The sequence below is a fragment of the Bos taurus genome, chromosome 6 (assembly GCF_002263795.3).
Source record: "Bos taurus isolate L1 Dominette 01449 registration number 42190680 breed Hereford chromosome 6, ARS-UCD2.0, whole genome shotgun sequence".
Lineage (NCBI taxonomy): Eukaryota > Metazoa > Chordata > Mammalia > Artiodactyla > Bovidae > Bos > Bos taurus.
The window spans coordinates 98,226,131-98,252,611 of record NC_037333.1 but is presented as its reverse complement, the minus strand read 5'-3'; the positions used below and the strand labels follow the sequence as shown (position 1 = coordinate 98,252,611).

At 40.6% G+C, this 26,481-nt stretch overlaps 2 protein-coding genes across 5 annotated transcripts; one reads left to right on the top strand and one right to left on the bottom strand.

The window, feature by feature from the left end:
- The first annotated feature begins 2,025 nt into the window (after positions 1–2,025).
- ABRAXAS1 (abraxas 1, BRCA1 A complex subunit) lies at positions 2,026–19,256 on the top strand. 3 transcript variants are annotated; one of them, XM_059887410.1, is made up of 10 exons: positions 2,026–2,144; positions 2,523–2,656; positions 5,690–5,780; positions 7,428–7,464; positions 10,138–10,204; positions 12,351–12,544; positions 13,417–13,536; positions 14,512–14,596; positions 18,029–18,143; positions 18,516–19,235. In XM_059887410.1, exons 2-10 carry the CDS (start codon positions 2,531–2,533, stop codon positions 18,950–18,952), a joined length of 1,272 nt encoding a protein of 423 aa, XP_059743393.1. In that variant the 5' UTR covers positions 2,026–2,144; positions 2,523–2,530; the 3' UTR covers positions 18,953–19,235.
- On the bottom strand, positions 8,812–26,471 carry MRPS18C (mitochondrial ribosomal protein S18C). 2 transcript variants are annotated; one of them, XM_024993405.2, is made up of 6 exons: positions 26,225–26,471; positions 25,424–25,476; positions 23,156–23,239; positions 22,130–22,187; positions 21,569–21,628; positions 8,812–9,174 (listed from the first exon to the last, which is right to left on the bottom strand). In XM_024993405.2, exons 1-6 carry the CDS (start codon positions 26,322–26,324, stop codon positions 9,170–9,172), a joined length of 360 nt encoding a protein of 119 aa, XP_024849173.1. In that variant the 5' UTR covers positions 26,325–26,471; the 3' UTR covers positions 8,812–9,169. The 2 variants fall into 2 exon arrangements, with proteins under 2 accessions (XP_024849173.1, NP_001039973.1); NM_001046508.1 differs by lacking the exon at positions 8,812–9,174 and adding an exon at positions 21,368–21,484 and having other exon boundaries at positions 26,225–26,339.
- Between the last annotated feature and the right edge of the window lie 10 nt (positions 26,472–26,481).

Sequence of the window (26,481 nt, the reverse complement as noted above, 5' to 3'; positions counted from 1 at the left end):
CTCTGTAACTCAGCTTGCTCCTTGCAGTCTGGATCATGTAGGTCACGTAGTCTCAGAAAGTGGGGACCTGCAATACTAGGAACTGGAGCTTATCTCACTCATCCTTGTTTGCTCTTCCCAATTGTCCAGCCCCTGCAAACCTGCTTAATCATGCCTTCTGTGGAAAGGTCAGGTATCCCCCTCCCTATCTTGACCACTATTCCCGTGTGTGCAAAACCCCTTAGTTTAAACCAGCCTATTAGCAGCTAGTGATGCCCACTATAGTTTGTGTATAAAAACTCTGTAATCCCTTTGTTCAGGGCTCAGAATTTGAAGTGTTAACTCCTCTGGGCCTGCCAGCGTAATAAACCTGAGTTCTCCAACTCTCTGACTGTGGTGCTTGATTTATTGATTACTGGTTTCTGCAGCACCCTTATCAAATGATCATCAGCATGTTTATAACTTCCAAATCCTGAAAGATGATGCTATGAAAGTGCTGCACTCAGTATACCAGCAAATTTGGAAAACTCAGCAGTGGCCACAGGACTGGAAAAGGTCAGTTTTCATTCCAATCCCAAAGAAAGGCAATGCCAAAGAATGGCATTGACAGCTGTATATTTAACCCTGCTTATTTAACTTCTATGCAGAGTACATCATGAGAAATGCTGGGGTGGAAAAAGCACAGGCTGGAATCAAGATTGCCAGGAGAAATATCAATAACCTCAGATATGCAGATGACACCACCCTTATGGCAGAAAGTGAAGAAGAACTAAAAAGCCTGTTGATGAAAGTGAAAGAGGAGAATGAAAAAGTTAGCTTAAAGCTCAACACTCAGAAAACTAAGATCATGGCATCTGGTCCCATTACTTCATGGCAAATAGATGGGGAAACAGGGGAAACAGTGGCTGACTTTATTTTTCTGGGCTCCAAAATCACTGCGGATGGTGATTGCAGCCATGAAATTAAAAGATGCTTACTCCTTGGAAGAAAAGTCACGACCAACCTAGATAGCATATTGAAAAGCAGAGACATTACTTTGCCAACAAAGGTCCATCTAGTCAAGGCTATGGTTTTTTCAGTGATCATGTATGGATGTGAGAGTTGGACTATGAAGAAAGCTGAGTGCCAAAGAATTGATTCTTTTGAACTGTGGTGTTGGAGAAGACTCCTGAGAGTCCCTTGGACTGCAAGGAGATCCAACCAGTCCATTCTAAAGGAGATCAGCCCTGGGTGTTCTTTGGAAGGAATGATGCTAAAGCTGAAACTCCAGTACTTTGGCCACCTCATGCAAAGAGTTGACTCATTGGAAAAGACTGATGCTGGGAGGGATTGGGGGCAGGAGGAAAAGGGGACGACAGAGGATGAGATGGCTGGATGGCATCACTGACTCGATGGACGTGAGTTTGAGTGAACTCCGGGAGATGGTGATGGACAGGGAGGCCTGGCGTGCTGCGATTCATGAGGTGGCAAAGAGTCGGACACGACTGAGCGACTGAACTGAACTGAACTGAACTTGTCAGAACAAGGTTAAACAGCCTGTATATTCTTTGAATTGAGTCCTCAATTTTCTAAAAGCAAACATTCAAAGAAATCCATCCCTCTCCCTCACTCCACGAGATGGAACATCGCTAGAGAGGTCTATTAGAGACATTCTCTGACATTGTCGTTAGTATTCTAGAAGTTTCAAATGGTAAAGCGCAGCATCTGACTCTGTGAAAACTCCAAACGTGGCATTTCCATTGTGATATTATGCCACTAGGCAATGCTTCTATTCTGTCAGCTGTTTTCATCTTCCATACTTTCGCTTGTATGCCAGGGCCCCTGAGTAGCACTTAGCTAGCTACTGAGGCGCTATTCCTGGCCCTGGGCAGAGTAGTCGCCCAACACCCAGAAAGACGGACCTGAGCACTAGTTACAACCTCTTCGCCGCGGCCTCCCCACCAGAGAGCGCCCGAGCGTCGCCCGCCGGCCCGCTGCACCGCGGAGCGCGCCGTGGCCAGTGCGCAGGCGCAGGCCCGCCTCCTCGCTCGGCCCCGCCCACTCCCCGCCCCCTGGGGCCGCACGGCGGCGACGGAAGCATGGAGGGCGAGAGCACGACGGCGGTGCTCTCAGGATTTGTGCTCGGCGCGCTCGCCTTCCAGCACCTCAACACCGACTCGGACACGGTGAGCCGAGGGCTGGGGCGGGATCCGGCGTCGCCTCGGAAGGGCCCTCCCAACCCCCTGCGCTTGGGCGACCTCCGGGCCGCCGCTGCTCGGGTCCAGCCCGTGGGCTCCCCGCCGCCGACGCCCAGGCTCTCTGCCGTCGGAGCTGCCTTCTCTCGCTCGCGAGAGGTCCTAGAGATGCCAGATGCCTTCACTAGGGTCAGCTGCCCTCTCGCAACCAGTGCGTTTCCGTGCCTTGCTCGCTCCCGTGTCTGTTGGGAGTCCCCTTTTCTTGTCGAAGTCGGTCGTGAAGGAATAGAAAGTTCACACAGCGTTCCCCCCGCGGCTCGGAACGTTGCGGGTTAACTTGCTTCTCGCTCCCGATCGTGGTTTTCGCAGACAACTCGATGTTTCCCTTGCGGAGCCGCAGCTGGGCACGTTTGCTCAGATGGATGGCTTGTAAAGGGAAGATGGATGATCCACCGGTGGCTATTTTGGCGTCAGTCTTAGTACGCGGAGAAGATGTATATCGGGTATCTGACTTATTTGCATTTGTGTCAAATTTATTAAGCTATAGCCTCAGCTTTCGCTTATAAACATTTAAGTATAACCTCCAATATTAAATATTTAAATGCTGATTTCACACTTTGCCTAGGTTCAAAACCTCTAGATAAAGTTAAGTAGTGAAGTAGTTTTTTTTTTTTTTTTTAGTAGAGCCTATTTTTAAAACTTTTATATTTATGAAACTAAAAACCACTGTAAAACTTTGAGCCCGAGAAGTAGTGTCATAGAGACTAAGTGCTTTGTGTTAGTCGTTCACAAAGAGTCGTTAGTGGTGTCCGACTCTCTGCGACCCTATGGGCTGTATAGCCTGCCAGGCTCCTCTGTCCTTGGTATTCTCCAGGCAAGAATACTGAAGTGGGTTGCGATTCCCTTCTCCAGGGGATCTTACTGACCCAGGAATCGAACCTAGGCCTCCTGCATTGCAGGCAGATTCTTGGCCGTCTGAGCCACCAGGGAGGTGTTTAGTAACTTGCTAATAGGGTTTAGAGAATATCCTACTGTTCTGAGCCTTGTGATTTCCGCTAAATTTTGTGTCTTTCATTTTGTAATAAAGGCTTGTCTTTTCCAAAATAGTTTTTTGGCACAATCCTAAAAATCACTTCATGGAAGATAGATGGGGAAACAGTGGAAACAGTGTCAGACTTTATTTTTTGGGGCTCCAAAATCACTGCAGATGGTGATTGCAGCCATGAAATTAAAAGACGCTTACTCCTTGGAGGGAAAGTTATGACCAACCTAGATCACATATTGAAAAGCAGAGATATTACTTTGCCAACAAAGGTCCATCTAGGCAAGGCTATGGTTTTTCCTGTGGTCATGTATGGATGTGAGAGTTGGACTGTGAAGAAAGCTGAGTGCCAAAGAATTGATGTTTTGAACTATGGTGTTGGAGAAGACTCTTGGAGAGTCCCTTGGACTCCAAGGAGATCCAGCCAGTCCATCCTAAAGGAGATCGTCCTGGGTGTTCATTGGAAGGACTGATGCTGAAGCTGAAACTCCAATACTTTGGCCACCTCATGCCAAGAGTTGACTCATTGGAAAAGACCCTGATGCTGGGAGGGATTGGGGGCAGGAGAAGGGGACGACAGAGGGTGAGATGGCTGAATGGCATCACCAACTCGATGGACGTGAGTTTGAGTGAACTCTAGGAGTTGGTGATGGACAGGGAGGCCTGGTGTGCTGCGATTCATGGGGTCGCAAAGAGTCAGACATGACTGAGTGACTTAACTAACTCATAAGGTTGGAATTGATAGCTTTCATGTATGCAAATTTCAGAGAAGGCAATGGCACCCCATTCCAGTACTCTTGCCTGGAAAATCCCATGGATGGAGGAACCTGGAAGGCTGCAGTCCATGGGGTCGCTGAGGGTCGGACACGACTGAGCGACTTCACTTTCACTTTCCACTTTCATGCATTGGAGAAGGAAATGGCAACCCACTCCAGTGTTCTTGCCTGGAGAATCCCAGGGACGGGGGAGCCTGGTAGGCTGCCGTCTATGGGGTCACACAGAGTCGGACACGACTGAAGTGACTTAGCCTAGCCTAGCCTATGTATGCAAATTTAAATTACATTGTAGCTTAACACCTAGCATAGAGCAAATATATGATGATTTAAAATACGTGTGGTTGTGGAAATTATCTTCAAATATGTTAGTGTAAATATAAACAGAATGGGTCTAATCCTGTGTAGCTTAAAGGATTAGCATTTGCAAAGTACCATACTGTTAGGGCTTTGCTTCTCAGATCTTTTTCCTAAAGCCTTTAAAAGTGGTTTTCTGGGTAGTTGTATTGTCTTCTGCTGTCTCTTTTCCAGGGCTTTGCCTAGAACACTAGAGGGTAGAGTTCTGGATTGTTCCTGTTTGATTCTAATGAAGACTCACATTGTGGAAACATTGCTTTGCGTTCCTCTAATGAATTTTTAAAAGTAGTCTTAACTGACTATAAAGATTAAAAATTCATTGTTAAGCACATTTTGTCTCTAAATGTACCAAGAGAAATAATTGAATTCTCTGAAATTCACAGAAGTCACTGCTGTTGTGGCAAAATCCCTACATCTTAAAAAGAACCAGACTCTTCTTTTATAAAGTAGACTCTGATATTTCCAAATCATTAATTATGAGCACAGTTCTTAATACTAAAAAGCCCATCCTGTGTCATTTCATAGCACAGAAGCCACCACTGTCTCTCAGAAGCCCGTGCCATTGATGCCCATGGTCATTTGGGATGGTCGATTATTGGCACTGTTCCTTCTACCTATGATGATTTCCTTATAGATGGGTAGTGGATTAGTCGCTAAGTTGTGTCCAACTCTTGCGACCCCATGGACTGTAGCCCACCTGGCTTCTCTGTCCATGGGATTTCCCAGGCAAGAATACTTGAGCCGGTTGCCTTTTTCCTTCTCCAGGGAATCTTCCCAACCCAGGGATCAAACCCATGTCTCTGGCATTGGCAGGCAGACTCTTTGTAAGCTTTCCTTACAAATGGAGCTTCCCTGGTGGATCAGCCAGTAAAGGATCCACCTGCAATGCGGGAGATCTGGGTTCGATCCCTAGGTTGGGAAGATCTCCTGGAGAAGGAAACAGCTACCCACTTCAGTATCCTGTCCTGAAGAATTCAGACAGAGGAGCCTGGTGGGCTACAGTCCATGGGGTTGCAAAGTGTCAGATGCAGCTGGTCAGACACAGCTGAGCGACTTTCACTTACAAATGGGAGTCTTCTTTTTAAGGCTAACTGTGCTGCTCCTCCTTCCTCAAACATTGTGCTCTCATTTCTGGCTTTAAGCCTTTTGTGCTTCCAAGAGTGCTAAAGTCACGTGGTATTTACAGTCTCTTCTACCCATGTTTTCCCATGTAAACTGGAGTGCACCTGGTCTTTTGAGTATGCCCCAGTTGGTAGCACACACTTGTACATGTTGTAAAAGTCTTGGGAAATACCGGTGAATTAAGTGACTGAATGGTAATCCTATTGGTGTTTTCCATATACTGCTTATTCTTATCCTCCTAGGAAGGTTTTCTCCTCGGGGAAGTGAAAGGTGAAGCCAAGAACAGCATAACTGATTCCCAGATGGATGATGTTGAAGTTATTTATACAATTGGTGAGTCACTTATTTCTGTGTCTTCCTATTTTGATAGTTTATGCTGAAAGGGATCAGCATAAGTTACTTTTAAGTTGTTAAGGAATAGATAAGAATTTTTAAAGGCAAATTTTAAAACAATATATCACACTCATTTCTTAAAGTTATGGCTATACCCTAAAGCAAAAAACAGTGTGAGACATAGGAAGCAGATTAAGATTACTGTCGGGAGAAAAGGATGAAACATAGTTCCTGCATATATGTAAGTGGCAGGAAGATGGTCCAGCAAAAGAAGGGACGAATAAGCAAGACCAAGAGAAAAAAGGTAAAACAGGTTGGAGTAAAACGTAAAATGGTGCAGAAAATTTGGAAGATGAGAACTAAAAAAACTTAGTGGTTAAATAACTGAAGTGTTAGTCACTCAGTCCTCTTTGTAACCTCCTGGATTGTAGCCCACCAGACTCCTCTGTCCATGGGATTTCCCAGGCAAGAATACTGGAGTGGGTTGCCATTCCATTCTCCAGGGGATCTTCCCGACCCAGGGATCGAACTGAGGTCCCCTGCACTGCAGGCAGATTCTGTACTGTCTGAGCCACCAGGGAAGCCCAAAGGTTGGGCCTTATCACCATTAGGTATTATCAGATCTTTCAGTCTTTGCCAGTTTGATAAGTGAAAAAAGTACAACCTGCAGATATTTACTTGAAAGATTCTTCTACAGCAGTTTGGTGTTGGGTTTTCTCATATAGATGAAGACTCACTAATCAAACTGATGTCTTTGAAGTGACTAAGGAAATTTCGGGTAGTTTGGCTAGGATCTCCCCGAGGAGAAGACCTGTCACAGGAACTGTCTGAGAGATGGGTAATGAGTGTTAACAGTGATCCTGTAAAGGCTGTCTGACAAACACAGAAAGACGGGGTGCCTAGAAGAGCTTGTATTGTCTTGATGACTTTCTGTGTGATCATATGTGAGTCTTTTCGCTCTTTTCACTGTTCCCTACTGAATCTTGAGGGATCTGAAAGTTTGGAATGATAGAGGAAACACCATATTCATCTTGATACTTCTTACATGAATTGCTTCCTATGTGATCTGTAATGATGTCTCATATGATAGAATTTAATGTTTGCACAGCATCTGCAACTACCAGAATTTAGATGTTTTTAGATGTAGTATTTCTACAGACAGGAGAATAAAATTCACCTCTTAAGAGATGTTGAACATTTTTTCTCTAGTCTACAATTAACACTGACAAATCCTTTATGAAACAATCAGTTGGAAAAACAGATAATTCCTTTAACAACTGCTTTTATCAGTTGGGTAAAATTGGAGCATAACTGTTTCAGAACTCAGTGAATATAGTGACTATGACTTTGTCTTTTGTGTAGCCATTGTTAAACCTAGTTAGAAAGAACATAGCATTTTAGTCACGAGTGAGGCTCTGGGTTGAAATTCTGGCTCCACCAGTGGCTTGGGTAAACCATCTCTCTGCCTGTTGTCTCATCTTTAAAATGGAAGGAATAATTACATCTATCACATGGGTTTGTGGTCAGGATTAAATGAGATAACAGTAACATAAATCCTGGCATGGAATGCTTGATATACTTGATATACGTTATTCAAGTGATCATTAATGTAATCATAACTAAACATTCTTTGTTTTTTCCCCCCAGACATTCAGAAATACATTTCATGCTATCAGCTTTTTAGGTGAGTAGTAAGAGCAAGTCAGAAATCCATTGTGAAAACTATTATCTGCAAGTGAATCTTTATAACTAACAAAGTATCTTAGTTACAGGTTATACATGGTGGTACAGATGAAAATAAAGACTTTTAAAATACCTGATACTTCACCTCTTCATTTCGGCCCTGTCTAATAGTTCTTTCTCTGTGTTTATCTGCTTCGTTCAGTTGGTCCTCACTGCCTCTCCCAGGCACCAGTTTACCTTGAGAATTGCTTTTCCTTCTCCCACCCATCACCTCATCACATACTGTAAACTCAGTGACACACTCTCGTGCATCAGCAGCAGCCCTTTTTTCCTATCTTTTTATTCCGGTTTATTTTATCATCTGTTGCCTCACTTCTGTTTTTTTATTGTTACCTTTTGTCTATTAACTGGTTAGGTTCTTTATCTAACCTGCTTCCTGTTGTTTTTCAAGGGTAGAAACCTACACTATTAACCTACAGATAGTAGTAGTACTCTTAGCCCTGATAGGCTGTGATATTGTTAAAAACTTTTCATTGAGGTTTATAATACATAGAAAAGTACACAAATCAGTGAACTTCCATACAGTAAGCAACCATAACCATAAAACAATATGGTGTGGTTCTGGTGAAATAGCTTTATGGTTTATGTAAATGGTATGTGAATGTCTTAGAGTCACATTGTATGCACCATTTCCGAGGTTGTGTGAGAGTTGTGGTGGAGCAGAGTGTTAAGGAGGCTTAGTGTGGTCTTAAACTGCTGTACTAGAAAGGGGCACAGTTCCTCTGTGCTGCCTAATATACAATGGGTATGAGAAAATACCTTTTGAATGAGGGATTCTTGGTGGAGATTCATAAAGAGTACTTTCTTGAGGAACTCTGGGGCAGGAATGGATTAAGGAGGGAGAATAAAAAAAAATAAGTCATTCAGTATCTCCTGGCAACCACTTTGCATAATTAGACCAGCTTTTAATAGAGTCTTAGAGCTGAGGACGCCGTCTGGTCCAGTGATAAGGCAGCCATGCCTCAGCCTTTTAGGTTTACAGAATTGTGGGGCAGGGGACGGAATAACTAACTGGTCAGCAGTAGGGCAAAACTAGAAGAATCCAGATTTCTTAAGTCCTAATCCTACAGCATGCTGTCCTGTTTCTCTCTCGTTTTAAATGATACAGGTGCACGTATTAAAATCCGTCTTTCAATACCATACTTCATGGAATCCGAGCTGGATGAGCCTTAGTACTCAGTTTTGTATTCTAATACGAAAGGTGGCAAACTGTGGCCCCATGACCTGTTTTTATGTGGCCCTCAATAAATAACATGTTTTTTAAGAGTTAAAATGACTGACAAATATGTAACAGAGACCATTTCACAAAGCCTAAAATATTTACTTTTCTGGCTTTTACAGCAAAAGTTTCTCAACACTGCTTTGATACATTGTTTCTTAATGTTTTCTACTGAAATATACTGATTCTCTCACCTCAGAAATCTGGAAAACAGCCCATTGAAGCCTAAAACTCAAAGTCACTAAAAAAAATAAAGCAGTTTAACTTGAATTCTACTGCACAATGTATTTCTATTAAAAAAAGCCCCGTTTCCCAAAAGCTTCACATAAATTGGTGCTTGCACAGAAGATGTACTGGGTTGTCCTGCTGTTTCTTTTACACTCTGGTATGTTGCCTTGTTCCCCAGTTTGAGAAGCTCAGAAGTGGATCATCCTAGAAAAAACACAGGAATAAACTCTTGCATTTAGATTTTTCATGTTGGAATGAATAGGTGAGATGAAAGAGTCTGTTCAGTGAGTTGAACTGTTCCCCTTTAGAGGTAGAACACTTTATTTTGTCTATTTTGTAAGTTAAAAAGAAAAAGAATATTGCCTATTAGGATATATTTTTTCACTTTCATGTAGCTGAATTTTTTCAGTGTGCAGATTAGAGTTACCAGTAAAAGCCTATTACAGTGAATAGTATTTGTCAGGAATTTGGCATAACAGATACCTCATCATCGAAAAGAATATTGTTGATCTTGGAAGTTAAAAAGGAGGAAAATATTTGCCAGCCCTGGAGGGGAAAGAAAGCTGGAAGTCAATGCTTTAGAATCTTGTAGAAATACTTTTCACTTCTCCCTACATTTCCTATCTATATTTAACATTCCAGCTACAGAACAGAGATCACTAAACTAATACCTATCCCCTCCCTGACTCCCCCAAAAATCAACCAGCTCCTAAAGCACTTCTCTTAATTTAAGTATAGCTTTTGGAATTAGCAATGAATAAATTGTTTTCTTTTTGTTTTGCTTCATTACACATTCTTTTGTATGTGTCATTATTGTAAAAAAAAGTTTTAGTATGTAAATTGTGAACTAGCTATGTGAACTTAAAAACACCTGTATTTAATGGATAGTTTGTTTTGTTTTAGGTTAAAAAAAATGTGGTGCCCATACTTATGCCTTGAAGTTTCTCCATTCCTTTTCCTTTTTAATTGCTTATGGACCACATATTTCTACCACTTTTAAGTCTGTTCATTTGAGAACTTTTTCTCCTATTTATTTTAGAACTTCATCTAACAGGTAAGTAAGTCTATGAATGTTGGGTTGTTGGGCTAGGAGTAACTAAAATTAAAAGTGCCAATAAAATCATATTTTTAGTTTATTTCAAATGCCTTTAATTTTGTCTTTTACAGCTTTTATAATTCTTCTGGTGAAGTAAATGAGCAGGCGCTGAAGAAAATATTATCAAATGTCAAGAAGGTATTCCCTGATTTACCCTTTCTCTTTTTGTATTATATGTATTATTTTAAGCTCCTGAAAATGTGTAATACTTTGACAGAACTTTCAAGCAGCATTTGTCTTCACAAAGTTTTCTGTAAAGCAGGTAAGGAAAGACTTGTTCTTTCCAGAAATTCAGAGGGGTTTCTCTGAAAGCAAAGCTCCTGCTGCTGCTGCTGCTAAGTCACGTCAGTCGTGTCCGACTCTGTGCGACCCCATAGACGGCAGCCCACCAGACTCCCCCATCCCTGGGATTCTCCAGGCAAGAACACTGGAGTGGGTTGCCATTTCCTTCTCTAATGCATGAAAGTGAAAAGTGAAAGCGAAGTCGCTCAGTCATGTCCAATCCTCAGCGACCCCATGGACTGCAGCCTTCCAGGCTCCTCTGTCTGTGGGATTTTCCAGGCAAGAGTACTGGAGTGGGGTGCCATTGCCTTCTCCGGAAAGCAAAGCTAGTCACTAAGAATCTTCATCTTGTTCTCTCCTTCTCCTGGCTGTTGTGGCTTACATAGTGTCTCCCTTCTCTCCATCTCCACCTTGCCCCTTCCCACACCACTTATCACTAGGGACTTACTCCACTGCCGTCCTTTGCCATGGCTACAGTTAGTTTCTCCTGTTGCAGGTATGGTTTCCCACACAGCACCTAATCTGGATCCTCCCCAGCCTGCTTGGTGTTCAGTTAAAACTTGTTGAATTTTTGTCCAAAGACAGCATTTTTTCTTAATACTTATTTCCCCTTAAAACTTCTCCATCTCTTAGTCGAGAATAAAAGTAGATTTAGTAAAAGAAGTTTCTTTCCAAAACCATCCCTGTTGAAAGTGCTTGAGCTTTTCCTCCAATTTTATTTGGGTATTTAAAAATGTACTTGTAACTAGCTAGGACATGGAGGAACCCTAGATGTCCATCAACAGATGAATGGATAAAGCAGCTGTGATACATATATACAGTGCAGTATTATTCAGCCATAAAAACGAATGCATTTGAGTCAGGATGAACCTAGAACCTATGATACAGAATGACGTAAGTCAGAAAGAGAAAAACAAATATCACATGTTAATGCATATATATGGAATCTAGAAAGATGGTACGGATGAACCTATTTGCAGGGCTGCAGTGGAGACACAGACATAGAGAACAGACTAATGGACACGGAGGTGAGGGGAGGAAAGAGAGGGTAGGATGAATGGAGACAGTCACATGGAAACATACACTGCCGTACTGAAAATAGATAACCAATGGGAATTTGCTGTATGACTCTGCAAACTCATACCCAGGCTCTGTAACAACCTAGAGGGGTGGGATGGGGTGGGAGGTGGGAGGGAGCTTCAAGAGAGAGGGGGTATATGTGTAACTGTGGCTGATTGATGTTGATGTATGGCAGAAAACAGCACAATATTGTAAAGCAATTAGCCTTCAATTAAAAATAAATTTTTAAAAATGTACTTGTAAAAATGTTTTAGTTTTAAAATAAAAGTAATTTTATTTTCCTCAATTTAAACATGCAAACATTAAAATTAGTTGTTGAAACTGTCAGAGATCTCCAAAGTGGTTGTTTTTCTCTTAGTACTAAGTTTCCAGTAAATGTGATTTTCTCCAGTTTGAAGAAAAAGGTTTAGTGATACTAACAACACATTTGTTTAGCATGTTATAATTTACAAAACCCTTTCATATGATCTTAATCTTGCAACAAAGTCTGATAACATGCCTATTGTATAAATTTCAGTTAAAAGCTATTGGCTTCAGTTTACTTCCTTAGCAAACCAAAGATCCAGACAGGAAGTTAATTGGTTTTCATTGACATTTTCTTCATTTAAATTTTGTCTAAAGATTAAGATTTAAGATAGAAAATGCCATAAGAGAACTAGAGGAAGTTAAGAATTTTTCCTTTAATCCATATTGAATAAAATTGTAGTGCTGTTAACTGAATGGGAAGTAATTTAACTGCAAGTCAGTTTGCACACTATATATAAGGTTAAAGCAATATTAAATGTATGTTTTGATTATTTAGGCCTCAAATCTTGCTGAATATTAAGCCATTTTCAAGATTGTCAGTTTCATTACTTATGACAGTAAAACAGATAATAATTGTAACCATGAAGGTATACACCTGATATATTATTTCTTTCAGGATGTGGTTGGTTGGTACAAATTGCGACGTCATTCAGACCAGATCATGACATTTAGAGAGAGACTGCTTCACAGAAACTTACAGCAGCATCTTTCAAGCCAGGAACTTGTTTTTCTGTTATTAACACCAAGTATAATAACAGAAAGCTGCTCTACTCATCGACTGGAGCATGCCTTATATAAACCTCAGAAAGGGTAAATGTTGACCAGTTACTGGCTATTTTCAGATAAGAAAAAAATGTGCTTAGTATTTTCATTGTACTTTTTATGGCTTACTGTTCTCGTATATTGGCATTAGATTGTCACTGTAATTCTTTTTGGTCTGTTTTAACATTGGTTCTTTATAGATGGGAAAATGAAGTTCAGATAAGGAAATTAGAAGTCCAGTATGGCAACCCACACCAGTATTCTTGTCTGGAGAATCCCATGGACAGAGGAGCCTGGTGGGATGCAGTCCCTGGGGTCATAAGAGTTGGACACGACTTAGCAACTAAACAACAGTGGAATGATGCTTGCATTCCTGACACTGAGAATTTGCTGTTATTTGCCATAAGGTGGAAAAAATATGCATGCTTTAGGTATCAGTTGCTAAGGAATATAATGTAGAACTGAAGCCTGTGTACCTGAGCAGTTTTTCTCTTAACCTCTGCCAGGAAACAGGTGTTTCTTGTTGATCCACCAAAATGAGTTACTAGGACTCTCCACAGGAAATACAGACAGCATTTTCATAGAGTATGAAAATGAAGTTCAGAGAGTACCAATGAAGAGTAATTCTATCGTTCATGAAAGATAGGATGAATCGCAGTGGTAATACCTTATTTTCACATGTGGTGATCAGTTAAAATAGCCATTAAAGTATTTTTTCACACAATAATCTTAAACTATGTACATCTCACAATTTTTAAAAGCTATTTGCCTCAAATCAATAATTTTTTCTTGCGTAAATAGTAAGGAATGGGGTTTTTGTTTGTGTTTTAATCTTATAGGAAAAGGTAGTCTATACTAATAACTAGATGCTAGCTTTTCACTTTATTTTAACTTTATTTTAAAAATGTTTATTTCTTCAGACTTTTTCATAGGATACCTTTAGTGGTGGCCAATCTGGGCATGTCCGAACAGCTGGGTTATAAAACTACATCTGGTTCCTGTACATCTGCTGGTTTCAGTCGAGCAGTAAAAACACACAGGTGAGATTCCTCAACTGTTTTCCCAACTCAACTGCTTTCCCACTAAACTCCTATTCATTTTTTGAAGTTAATTTTTTATTACACAAGGAATAAAAATAAAAGGAAAACTGACTAATGGCCACATTACTCAAGTTTACTTAAGTAAACGACTTCTCTGTATTTCCTTCCAGCATCTGTCCATTTGTCAAATACGAAAGGGGGTGGTAGTGTACAGCCTACATATTATGACATATTTACTCTTAGAATAAGGAGCTAGCCTCAAAATAATAATTTTCTAAGGCAGCAGTTCAGATTATAAAGGCAAAAAAATTAGATTGTATATTAAATTAAAAAAAAAATGAGGCTTTAGTCAAGACTCACACTGTGGAGCTGTTAAGTTTTGTGAGCAGTAAGGGGATAATGAATGTCAGAAATCACAACACTGGTACTGTAGGGTACTTCCTAAATGTAAATTTTATGAGACTAATGAACTCGATTTTATTTATCTTTGTGTTCCCACAGTGCTTAACAGTGCCTTATTGAAATTGAATACCGTGTTTCATTGATTTTAAGACACAAAGTTTTATATTTATCTCAGTTGGGAGTTTTATAAAACATGCCTTAGAATTGTTTTTCTTTTATAATGTTGCTTTTTTCAATCCATGATGCCTTGAACTTAGTAAGATAACTGACTGATGGCATTGCCAAGACAGATCCGTCCTCTACCCCTCTCCTTCAGTCTTTATCTACTTTCACTTAACTTCTCCTTTGAGTCCTGGAAATAGTATTTAGGAGGCTAAAAAGTTTGCTGAGGTGAAGATAGATGAACTAGGTTTTCTGGTTGGTTTTGTTGTATACAATAGGTTAACAAAATTGTGGTCCCTGCAAAGCCAATAAAAACAATCTTCTATTGTTCCTCAACTACAAAGTTTTTTTATTGTATTATTAAAATCAGTTATGTACATTTGCCTGGAAGAAATGGTAATTTTTTTATAGCTCTGAATTTTTTAAAGAAGATGGATCTTTAAAGGAGGTGCAGAAGATAAATGAAATGTATACTTCTTTACAAGATGAATTAAAGGTAAGTTAAACATTTAAAGGTCTCTTATAGAACAGACTTGTGGACACAGTGGGGGAAGGAGAGGGGTGGGACGAATTGACAAAGTAGCACTCACATACACACATTACCATATGTAAAACAGATGGCTAGTGGGAAGTTGCTATCTAACAGGGAGCTCAACCCAGTGCTCTGGGAGAACCTAGAGGGGCAGGATGGGGGTGGAGAGGTGGGAGGGAGATTCAAGAGGGAAGGGACATGCATGTACTTACGGCCGATTCACGTTGTTGTATGGCAGAAACCAACACAACATTGTAAACCAATTAATTATCCTCCAATTAAAAAATGTTAAAAATCTCTTACAGAGTTCATATCACATTGATCACTGAATATATACTCAGGGACAGCTTCATGGTTGCCTAGACATAAGTTTTTGTATTAGTTTAGCTTCATTAATGAAGACCTCCATCTCAGTGATCGACAGAAATACTGTGTCTTGGCTGCATCTCTGCTTCTTTTCTAAATGTCGTCTTCATTCTGGGGTCCAGCCCTTATGTGGGACATGTTCATCTCATGACAAAGGGAAAAGAGCAGTAAAACTGGTGGAAATTCACAGCAGCTCTTAGAACTTCTGCTCAGAGCTGGCATATCACCTACCTCCACTCACATTTTACGGGCCAGAGGATGCCATGGTAGTAGGCAGGGATATATGACCCTTTTACAGGATAAAAAGAGAAGCAAATATTTGAGAACAAAACAGTCTGCCACAGTAGAGTTGTCTCACTGTGTCCACTCAGGTCCCTTGAGAAGTAGACATCAACATGGGCATTGAGACATGCAGGTGGTTTGTTAGACCTTTGAAGAATAAAGGGGAGAGCCCAAGAGTGGCAGGGAGACTTGCCATGTTAAGTCTAACACCTGAGAGAGGAGACAGGGGAAGGAGGATGAGGGGGTAGGAAGAGCTGTGGACTACATGGCTAGAAAAACGTGAGCCAGATGATGCAGTCTGAGCATCTCTCATATCCTCACTGTGCTCACTCATTGGCTAAGAGAGGCCCAGGGGGAGCATGAGCTAAGTGCACACAGCAGCAGAACTAAAGGATAGCAGCAGGAGCCATCGGTCAGCTCTGCTTCCTGCAGATGGGGATCTGAGTAGCATGCTCCGTGGCCACCATACTCATCAGTATAGCGCACCAAGAGAAATGGGGTTAATGCATGTTACACACTAGTAATATTGTGCTTTTTTAAATATGAACTACAGTATAGGAACTTTAGAAAATAGAGAAGCGTCAGGAGTCTTACCACTGTAACTGCACTGTTTGCACTTGGTCACATTCTTGTTCTCCCCTAACACACACACCTGCATACTGTGCACAGGGACGGGACACAGAAATTTGTACCATGATTTTTATTTGATGTATCATTCATTTCTCATATTTTAGTTCCTTTTAATAGTATATTTCTTAGAGTGGTATATTAGAACTCTTACATTAAAAGTACCAACTTGGGCTAATTTAGGGAATGGAAAGGTCTGTGAGAGGAAGAGATGACAGGTCACTGAGCCTAGGAAGCAACTAGAACCAGGAGCTCGAATGCCATCTGGACTTCCTGTGTCTGCACGCTGGTTTCCTTCATAGTCTCTGTGGATCTTGTTTACTTACCCACTGGCTGACCAGAAAGCAGCTAACCTATAGCTTCTGCATTTAGATCTCTTCTGTTTGAGAGATTAGGACTTGCCAGTTGGCTGTTGCAGTATTTCTGCTTGGCTCAGGTTGGTGAAAGGTTACTAGTGAACTTTTAGGGCAGGGTGTGTAAGTTCATGAGAAATAGGCTGGGTAGAAGTGTCCTAAAGTATGCACTAAAACAGGCTTCAGTTCAGCTCAGTTCAGTCGCTCAGTCATGTCCAACTCTTTGCAACCCCATGAATCGCAGCACGCCAGGCCTCCCTGTCCATCACCAACTCCTGGAGTTCACTCAAACTCAGGTCCATCGAGTCAGTGATGCCATCCAGCCATCTCATCTTTTGTCATCCCCTTCTCTTCCTGCCCCCAATCCCTCCCAGCATCAGAATCTTTTCCAATGAGTCAACTCTTTGCATGAGGTGGCCAGAGTACTAGAGTTTCAGCTTTAGTATCATTCCTTCCAAAGAAATCTCAGGGCTGATCTCCTTCACAATGGACTGGTTGGATCTCCTTGCAGTCCAGGGAACTCTCAAGAGTCTTCTCCAACACCACAGTTCAAAAGCATCAATTCTTCAGCACTCAGCTTTCTTCACAGTCCAACTCTCACATCCATACATGACCACTGGAAAAACCATAGCCTTGACTAGATGGACCTTTGTTGGCAATGTCTCTGCTTTTGAATATGCTATCTAGGTTGGTCATAACTTTTCTTCCAAGGAGTAAGCGTCTTTTAATTTCATGGCTGCAGTCACCATCTGCAGTGATTTTGGAGCCCCCCCCAAAAAAAAGTCTGACACTGTTTCCACATCTATTTCCCATGAAGTGATGGGACCAGATGCCATGATCTTCGTTTTCTGAATGTTGAATTTTAAGCCAACTTTTTCACTCTCCTCTTTCACCTTCATCAAGAGGCTTTTTAGTTCCTCTTCACTTTCTGCCATAAGGGTGGTGTCATCTGCATATCTGAGGTTATTGATATTTCTCTCGGAAATCTTGATTCCAGCTTGTGTTTCTTCCAGTCCAGCGTTTCTCATGATGTACTCTGCCTATAAGTTAAATAAGCAGGGTGATAATATACAGCCTTGATGTACTCCTTTTCCTATTTGGAACCAGTCTGTTGTTCCATGCCCAATTCTAACTGTTGCTTCCTGACCTGCATACAGATTTCTCAAGAGGCAGGTCAGGTGGTCTGGTATTCCCATCTCTTTCAGAATTTTCCAGTTTATTGTGATCCACACAGTCAAAGGCTTTGGCATAGTCAATAAAGCAGAAATAGATGTTTTTCTGGAACTCTCTTGCTTACTACACTATAATTGGAAATTAGATGTTTTTGATCTGATACTGAGAACCATCATCATATATAAATGTTTCTTATCTATATTCCCAAAATGAAATCACTGAGTCAAATGACACATTAAGACCATTCTGCATTTCAAAAATAGTTTTACAGGAATTAAAATCATCAGTTTTATTTTGTAATTGTCAATTTACTTTTTTTCATACTTATTGTTAGTTTCTTAATGTTACGTTTGCAGTAACTATGCATCTCAAAATAATTTGTTTCAAAGCAAGTTAAATATCTTTTGTGTATTATCTAGGAAGTAACTTGAATGATAAAACTGTATAAGTGGGAACTTATTCCTTCAGAAAACTGCAAAATAAAATGTTAAAGAGAAATAATCGATGTTATATACCATGAAGGATTTTGTATTGTTTGTGAACCTAGTGTAGTAACAATTTGGAACTTTGGCTGTGCCCTTATTTTATTCTGCAGAGTATATGTGAAAAAGTAGAACACAGTGAGAGAGCTGTAGAAAAACTACTAAATGATGTAAACAGATTAAAAGGAGAAATTAAAAAAAGAAAACAAGCACAGATGCAAGCAACACGTAAGTAAAAAGTTCACGTTATCACTACTGTCTTTGCTTCAAAGGAAAATTCTCCCTGATTGAATTATGGATGAGGTGACTGCACTAAATGATGAACTTGCCACCTGAGGATTAAAAATAACTTATATTAATACTCTTAAATCCCACCCAACAAAGAACATGGTGCTACTGTAGCTATGCTATCTTGATATTAAGAAATATAACTTTAATTTCCTGTTAGGATAGTGTGACATACAAATTTGGGATTATCATTTTTCTTAATTTAGGTAATCTGGTAGAATTCTTTAAAGTCGTTTTGACTTTACTTACAAATAAATACAAGAGCTTTGTAGTACAGATCCCGTATGCTGAACTGTTTGTTTCCTTGTTTAGGAGAGAAGAATGTCCAAAAAGACCCTCAGGAGAACATTTTGCTTTGTCAAGCTTTACGGACCTTTTTTCCGGATTGTGAACTTCTTCATTCATGTGTTATCTCCTTGAAAAATAGGCGCATTTCTGGAAGTAGCTGTACTACCACCCACCCTCTCAGTGGGGTCGACAATCTAACCCTAATGGTGGAATACACAGACTTTCCTGAAGCTAGTCCAGCTCGTAGTGCCCTGCTGGTGACCAAGCGGAAAGCCTCAGACACGGATGATGGGTGGCAGTTCAAGAAGTCACGGCTGGGAGGGATACAGAACAGACCCTCTAAAACAGATACCAATAGTAGTAACCAAGAACAAGCATCCACAGTGAGCAGCCCAGAAACAGATGAAGAGATTGAGAGAATGAAGGGTTCTGGTGAATATCCACAGTCTCCTACCTTCTGATTCTTTTGGGCCCAAAGGAGATTTTTGATTAGCTGAAGGGGAAAGCCAAATGTTTGTGTTTGTTTGTTTGTTTGTTTTACTGTGTTCAGCTCTTTGCAGTAACACATAGGGAAGTTCTAGTGCATTTATTTTATAAAATACTTTAAATTGAATCAGTCCAGAATTTGAGTACAGAACAAGCCTGGTAATGCAGTGTGTTTGGATCAGCACTTGTTCAGTTAGGTGAAAAAGCCCATTAGGTGGGACTCAAATGATACATATAAATAAATATGGATGATGTCTATCAGAGATTTCATTTTAACATAAAGCAGAAGTATATATTCATTTGTCAAACTTTTATAGGGCCAGGAACATTTTAATGGATGTATTGGAATTCCTGGGCTTCCCTGGTGGCTCAAATGATAAAGAATGTGCCTGCAGTACAAGAGACCTGGGTTCAGTCCCTGGGTTGGGAAGATCCCCTGGAGAAGGGAAGAGTACCCATTCTAGTATTCTTGCCTGGAGAATTACATGCACAGAGAAGCCTGGCATTCTCCAGTCCATGGGGTCACAAAGAATTGAACACAACTGAGCAACTAACACTATTGGAGTTCCTATGTAAATCACACCCATTACTTATGTAAGTCCCAGTTTTAGATTCTTTAAAGAAATTTGCAAAGCAGCCTAAGTACAAAATGCTACTAGGGTTTTTCATTTCCCATTCCCAATCTTATTTGTCTTAACCATACCTGATTTGACTTTCTTAAAGCTAGTTGTCTTTAATCAGGTCTCAAAGCATTTTAGTTGGTTTTCATTTTAATAATAACTTCTTTTTAATGCTTGTATTCATCAGTACAAAAACAGAACTGACACAGGTCTGGGAACAAAAAAAATCTTGGTAATACAGATCTCAACAAATAAAAGAGAGTTGTAGGCTTCTTTGTGGTTTTTAAAGAGGATGTAAAGCCCGTGTTCGAGAAGGCAGTGGCACCCCACTCCAGTACTCTTGCCTGGAAAATCCCATGGATGGAGGAGCCTGGTAGGCTGCAGTCCATGGGGTCGCTAAGAGTCGGGCACGACTGAGCGACTTCACTTTCATGCATTGGAGAAGGAAATGGCAGCCCACTCCAGTGTTCTTGCCTGGAGAATCCCAGGGACGGCGGAGCCTGGTGGGTTGCCATCTATGGGGTCGCACAGAGTCGGACACGACTGAAGTGACTTAGCAGCAGCAGCAAAGCCCCTGTTCAGTGAGTTGGTTAGTGGAGGTTGGTTAAGAGCACTCTTATGGTTTGGTTTTTGTATGTCTTTTCTGTAACAGAATTTCCCATGAAGACATATCACATGAAGCCTTCATGTTTTACTCTCTGGCTGAAATGCTGAACCCACACATTGACCATTGCTCTTCCATCAGTGACTCCTAAGTGATGGTTTTTCTATATTAGCTATGAATGTGCTGTCATCTTTTATTTATGTGCTAACATACATTAGTTGCTGTGGGGTGCTTATGGAATCCACATAGTACCTGGGATGATGTGTGCAAATCATGAGTTGCTGGGTTTGCTTTACTGGTTACATAAGAAGCGAAGGACAGAGGAAATAGGGTTCTGTCTGAACCCTAATTTTAAAATAAGCTTGATGTCCCATCCTTCAGGGAATGAAAAGGAGAAAAAGAATGCTTGTAAGACATTTTTTTCTCATTCTCTGTCATTTGGGGATTTGTTTGTATTACTGGAATGAGACATAGCACAGATGCCTATGGATCGGCTTATTTAGAGGACACTTCTAGTTTATGATAGACTAGTCCAGAGCTGAGTGTTGGGTCCTGTGATGGACTGCACCACTGTCCATCCCCAAGTGACATCTCTGCAGAGAGAAGACGCCTGGTCCTACTCAGGCTTATCTGCTTGTTAGGAAATCTTAACAATTTCAAACCTACACCCTGTCCTGTGGGATTTGTCCATGACGTAAGCATTCCACTGTCCTGCACCCATACTCTACAATCCTGTTTACAACACGGAGTCTGGGCATAAAGTCAAGTCCAGTGCAAGTCAGCCCTGCCGTGTGTGACATCGCATTGTCTGCAGTCTGTTGTATGAACTGTCTGGGGGGCCAGATTTAAGTGAAGACCCCACAGTAACAATTTTTTAAGTGTATGTGTACGTTAAATGTAACAAGTGTTAACATTTTAAAATATATGTGTATGTAAATGTGACAAGTATTAACATTTTAAATAATCTGTTTTACCTAGTGAACATTCTGATATGAAGAGGAAGCTTCCCTCCTGAAACGCTTTCCTCATTATTCCAAATTACTATAAGAATTAAAAACTTAATACTTTATAGTTTGACAAGATTTAGCCTGTTAGTTTTTCTACTCAGTGGTTATTAAATCTTATAGTTTAAGTAGTTTGAGCCAGTATTAGCACCACACAACCACTTATTGCAAAATACATTTATTGATGATAACTTTATATAATTTACTCCCTATATCTGATATTACAAACTTTAGGGTCTTTGAGATAGGCAGGATCCTTGTATGTAACTGGCATAAACCCTGTGAAGAGAGAATGAAAGTTCTTCACAAAAGACAATGAGGAAAATCTTGTTTAGCATAATTCAGCTTTTCAGATGCTCTTACCCAATATTTGAGCTCTCTTAATTGCTTTTGTGATTTCTCTTTGTTTCTTCCCACAAAGACCTATAAAAGAAAATACTTTCTTATTCATAAAAAAATACCAATATTCAAAATGCATGACAATTAATGTCACAGAAGGACTGGAAAACTGTATAGAGCCTGAGAGTAAGTATCTTGGGCTTTGTGGGCCACACAGTCTCTGTCATCATCAATTCTGCTCTTGTAGCTCAGAAATTGTGGAAACTTAGCCATTTAGCAAGTGGCAGATCTGATTTGGCCTGCAGGCAGTAGGCCCCTGGTTTAAATGAGAGCCTGAGGATGACTACAACGTCTTCCCAAACAGCAAAGCCCGAGTTCTCTACATGTTGTCACCCTGTAGTTAACTGAGTATAAGAAGATATGCAAAATAATTACCCTTTTGGCCTCAGACGAGACTTTCTCAAAGTACCCATAGTTTTTGGTCTAATAGTAATTTGTGGCAATATTTGAAAATCTGCCAGTTTTTTTTTTGAATAACAGGAGTAGACATCTACATTTAAGTTGCTGTAATAGAAAACAAAATACCTGTTATGTGCCTTCCATAAATGCATCCAGTAAATGGAGAAATAAACTGGGATAAAAGCTGGTTTGAGGTATATTTGGAAAGGAAAAACATTTTATGTTAATACACTTGTTATTCAACCTTGTATAAATTTCAAAACACAAAACTTATATCACCTTCAAGCTATAAAAGGCTGATTAATAAATTTTAGACAAACTTCAAAAATATGAATAAAAACACTGAACTATGTTCATTCTATTTAAAATAACCAAAGTAATTGTGAAAATTAACATCTCTTCCTCAGTGTGTCAAAAAAAAGTCTATACAACAGATTAATGAGCATGTTCTTTCAGTGCTAAAACTGTTTTCTTCACTTTTCCACAGATAACTTTTCTAAACCACTGCTGCTTACAACAAGGTACAGAACATTCCATCTGTCGTGATAGACTATCCCATAATATCAGACTACAGTGAGGTCTTCAAGATGTACAGGTGTATCAGGCCATTTGCTGCTACTTCTGTTTGATTAATCCTAACACTTGCATTTTACAGTTTCTTGGGCTTTCTCCCACCAAAGAAGCTATCACTGTATACTACTGTCAGTACACTTAACTCCGACACCATCTCCTCCCCCACATTTGCCACTTTTAATCTGCTGAGCGCTCGACCACAGATAAAATGAATTCAAAATAGCGATACTGGTGGTGAGGTAAGATATCAACTTCAACACAGGAGCTTTTCCCTAACTACTCAACCCCACCGACTGAGAATCACTGCCACAGGGAGCTACTGTTCAGAGGTTTGGGGCGAAGAAAAAACAAGACACACTGAGATGATTAAGAGTCAATGAAGGACAGCCCAGAGGTTCCGATTTGAATAAAACAGATGCCTTATCCACGCAAGTATAACCAGATTTGAAGTTACAAAGCTGCTGAAACAGTCACCCCTACACAAAGCCTATTATAAAAACTGACCTGCTTCTCTACTGTATTAATAAAAGAGCAAAAGTCCCAAATCAAGTATCACAGTGAAGTAAAACCAGATCTCACCTGTACATTCTTATAATCTACACGTTTTTCACACAAGATACATTTTTTCAGAGGCTCCTTGTAAGGATTTTCCATTGGAATAGGCTAGCATAAAGGAAAAAAAACAAAAATCTGAAAATGTTTTTTGTGTTAACTTTGAATCAAAATAATCTTAGGGTACCACATTTAAATCTCTCCAAGGGATTAGTTGTACCTTTCTTACTGTTAAAATGAATAAATAACAACAGTTTGGCTTACAAAAGAAAAGCAGTTATTTCTGAAAAAGACCATTTTAAAGTTTGAGAGTATTCATATATATTTTGTACAAGTATCTTGTTTTAGTTTGGCGAAGGAGGGATTAATTGACTGAGGACAATTCTGTGAAAAATACAATCTGGGGGGGAAAGGGTTTATCGGAGGCAAAAAAATCTTCAATAAGTGATTAAAAATGCTTTGCCCAGATTGTTAGGTGACTAAAAATCCTTATACTTAAGAAAAACAGCACAACAGATAACATATGCAATTCTTAAACTAGTATAGTATCTCTAAATCCATCCCTATATTTCTCTAGATGTTTTACTGATTATTTTTGTGTTACAAAAAGACAATGCCTCCATGTGTGTGCTAAGTTACTGCAATCATGTCCAACTCTTTGTGACCCATGGACTGTAGTCTGCAGGGCTCCTCTGCCCATGGGATTCTCCACGCAAGAATACTGGAGTGGGTTGCCATGTCCTCCTCCAGCGGGTCTTCCTGACCCAGGGATGGAACCCACATCTCTCTCTGTCTCCTGCACTGGCCGGCGGGTTCTTTGCCTCTGTCACCGCCTGGGAGGCCCAGTATGCCCACAGCCTACTGTAATACTACAAGTTTATTCTTTTACTGCAATTTTATAGTAGTGTAAAATTGTTTTATAACAATTTAAAACAGTCCCAGGCTGTTTTATAAGTTTGTGTCAGCCTTTTTGGTTTTTCTTTGTTCACTACTGCTTCTAAAGCTTCCATCACAAAGCCTCAGTCCTAAAATCACTTTAGGTGTCTCCAGTATACAGATTCTGAATCTAGAAATGGCTTTGAAGTCTTGAACCCCTGTAGTTGTATGCAAAACTTCAAATAAATGGGGCTTTGTGCCTTTTTCTGAGGAACCCTTAGCTTTCATGAGTCTCACTGGGATTTAAGGACCCAAAGAGAAGCTCTAGTAATTTCATTTACTCTCTTAACTATGGTGTGAATTAGATGACCAAGATGGATGCTCAAAGGGACTAGAGGAGTTCCTTCGTTTCTTCCAATTCCTCAAATGTTCCTAATTCAACTTACATTCAACTCACGTGTAATGACTATCCCTTCTCTATGTGTTTAATGTGGTCTGCTGCTGCTAAGTCGCTTCAGTCGTGTCTGACTCTGTGACCCCATAGACGGCAGCCCACCAGGCTCCCCCATCCCTGGGATTCTCCAGGCAAGAATACTGGAGTGGGTTGCCATTTCCTTCTCCTTTATGTGGTCTGCTGCTGCTGCTAAGTCACTGCAGTCGTGTCCGACTCTGTGCGACCCCATAGATGGCAGCCCACCAGGCTTCCCCGTCCCTGGCATTCTCCAGGCAAGAATACTGGAGTGGGTTGCCATTTCCTTCTCCAGTGCATGAAAGTGAAAAGTGAAAGTGAAGTTGCTCAGTTGTGTCCGACTGTAGCGACCCCATGGACTGCAGCCTACCAGGCTCCTCCGTCCATGGGATTTTCCAGGCAAAAGTACTGGAGTGGGGTGCCATTGCCTTCTCCGTTACGTGGTCTAACTAGTATCAAATTGTCTTTGTATGTAGCAAGAAAAGCTATACGGCCTAAATCCAATGCTACTACTTGAAATCCATAAAAAAACATACATCTACAGTTTAGAAGAAACTATTTAACGTCCTGACATAAACCTTTAATGACTAAGATAAAAATAGAATTGAATTTGAAATGAGGACAGGGAGTCAAGGTATGGGTAAAGTTTGTAGAACCCCTTTGTTGGGCTTCCTGCAAGTACAGCATGCATCACAACTACCTTTATAAATTCCCAAAGCACGTATCTAGAAAGGAAAATACGGTGTTACAGAAGTCATGCTTCTTGCTAAGAATCTAGGAATTCTCTTACTTCAAAGTTCACTTAAGTGACTACTCATCAATAAATTACAATTTTCAAACTCAGATTAATTATCATCTTTGTCCTTCAGCTGAACTCTATTCAAACAGCTAAGACATAATCTGGTCTTAGTTGCAAATGCCTTATTAAAAGGAAGAAGAAAAATTCTTACCAGGTCCTCACTGCTGGTTACCTGTTTACATTGTGAACAACTTCTCCACAGCACTGCAATTAAACAGAAACAGCAACAAACTTTTTGTTAGCTCAGCAGCTGAGGAAAGATTGTGTTTCTGTTGAGGCAAGATGCACTAAGGGACACAATGTAAAAGGTTTATATCATTATTACTAACAAAGTAAAATAAAGGGCCTTTAGGTTTGAGACAGTGGTAGACTTAGGATAAAAATGTTTTCTGGGGCGTTGGGAAAACGGCATATACACCCCTAGCCATACAACCTCTCACCTGTTCTTGAAATTTATTTTCCCTTCTCTTCGTGGGTAAACACAGATTTTAATGCAAACTGAAAGGCATTGTCATGCCAAAGGGAGAGTGAAAACAGACTCTACAAAAAAAAGCACAAAGCAGATAAAAGTGCAGAAGTGATATATTCCGTGGCCTATGTCACAATTTCGCCCTGATCTGGGGCCCTCGGATATCTGCGATTTGCTGCTAGGTGACTCTGAAAATGCTCCTTCCTTACTAAGTCTACCTGAAGATCTTGGGCAAGTCCTTGCCTCTTTTTGGGAATCGCTCCTCGTACGTTAAAACACTGTACTGGACGACATCTCGTGCCCTCTTCAGCTTTAAAATACTAGTCATTTAAATACGGGCCATTACTGATGCCCACTTCTATTGGCGAAACAATCGCCTAAACACCAGCGTCCTTTAGCTAACAGCGACGACTCCAACGACCTAACTAGACCTAAACCAACCGCTGCAGTGCTACAGAAGAGCATAGGATATGGAGACTTTACCTGCACGAGTCCCGGAATTTGTGAGGCAGACAAAAGCCGTTGGGAAACGCGTAAACTTTCTCTTCCCTAGCCCACCGCAAAGACCTAGCACAGCAGCCATGGTTCCTTGCTCCTCCCCTTCCTTTCCTGTTTCCAAAAACGTCCTGACAAGTCCCTTCCGGTGTTCTTCCCCCAGAGGCCCGCGGACTCGGTTCACAGGTTCCGCAGTTTGCTGGGACTCAAAGAGTGGGTGGGGTTTTCAATACGCCCGCGCAGTA

Bases quoted from the DNA above. Each gene is read 5' to 3' on its own strand.
- ABRAXAS1 (XM_059887410.1), top strand. From the start codon at position 2,531: ATGTTTCCCTTGCGGAGCCGCAGCTGGGCACGTTTGCTCAGATGGATG. The intron at 12,545-13,416 runs GTAAATGTTGAC...TTATTTCTTCAG, and splicing joins TTATATAAACCTCAGAAAGG to ACTTTTTCATAGGATACCTT. The intron at 14,597-18,028 runs GTAAGTTAAACA...TTTATTCTGCAG, and splicing joins CTTTACAAGATGAATTAAAG to AGTATATGTGAAAAAGTAGA.
- MRPS18C (NM_001046508.1), bottom strand. From the start codon at position 26,324: ATGGCTGCTGTGCTAGGTCTTTGCGGTGGGCTAGGGAAGAGAAAGTTT. The intron at 22,188-23,155 runs GTGAGATCTGGT...ACCTCAAACCAG, and splicing joins TAGATTATAAGAATGTACAG to CTTTTATCCCAGTTTATTTC. The intron at 21,629-22,129 runs GTATTTTGTTTT...TTTCTTTTATAG, and splicing joins TTATGGAAGGCACATAACAG to GTCTTTGTGGGAAGAAACAA.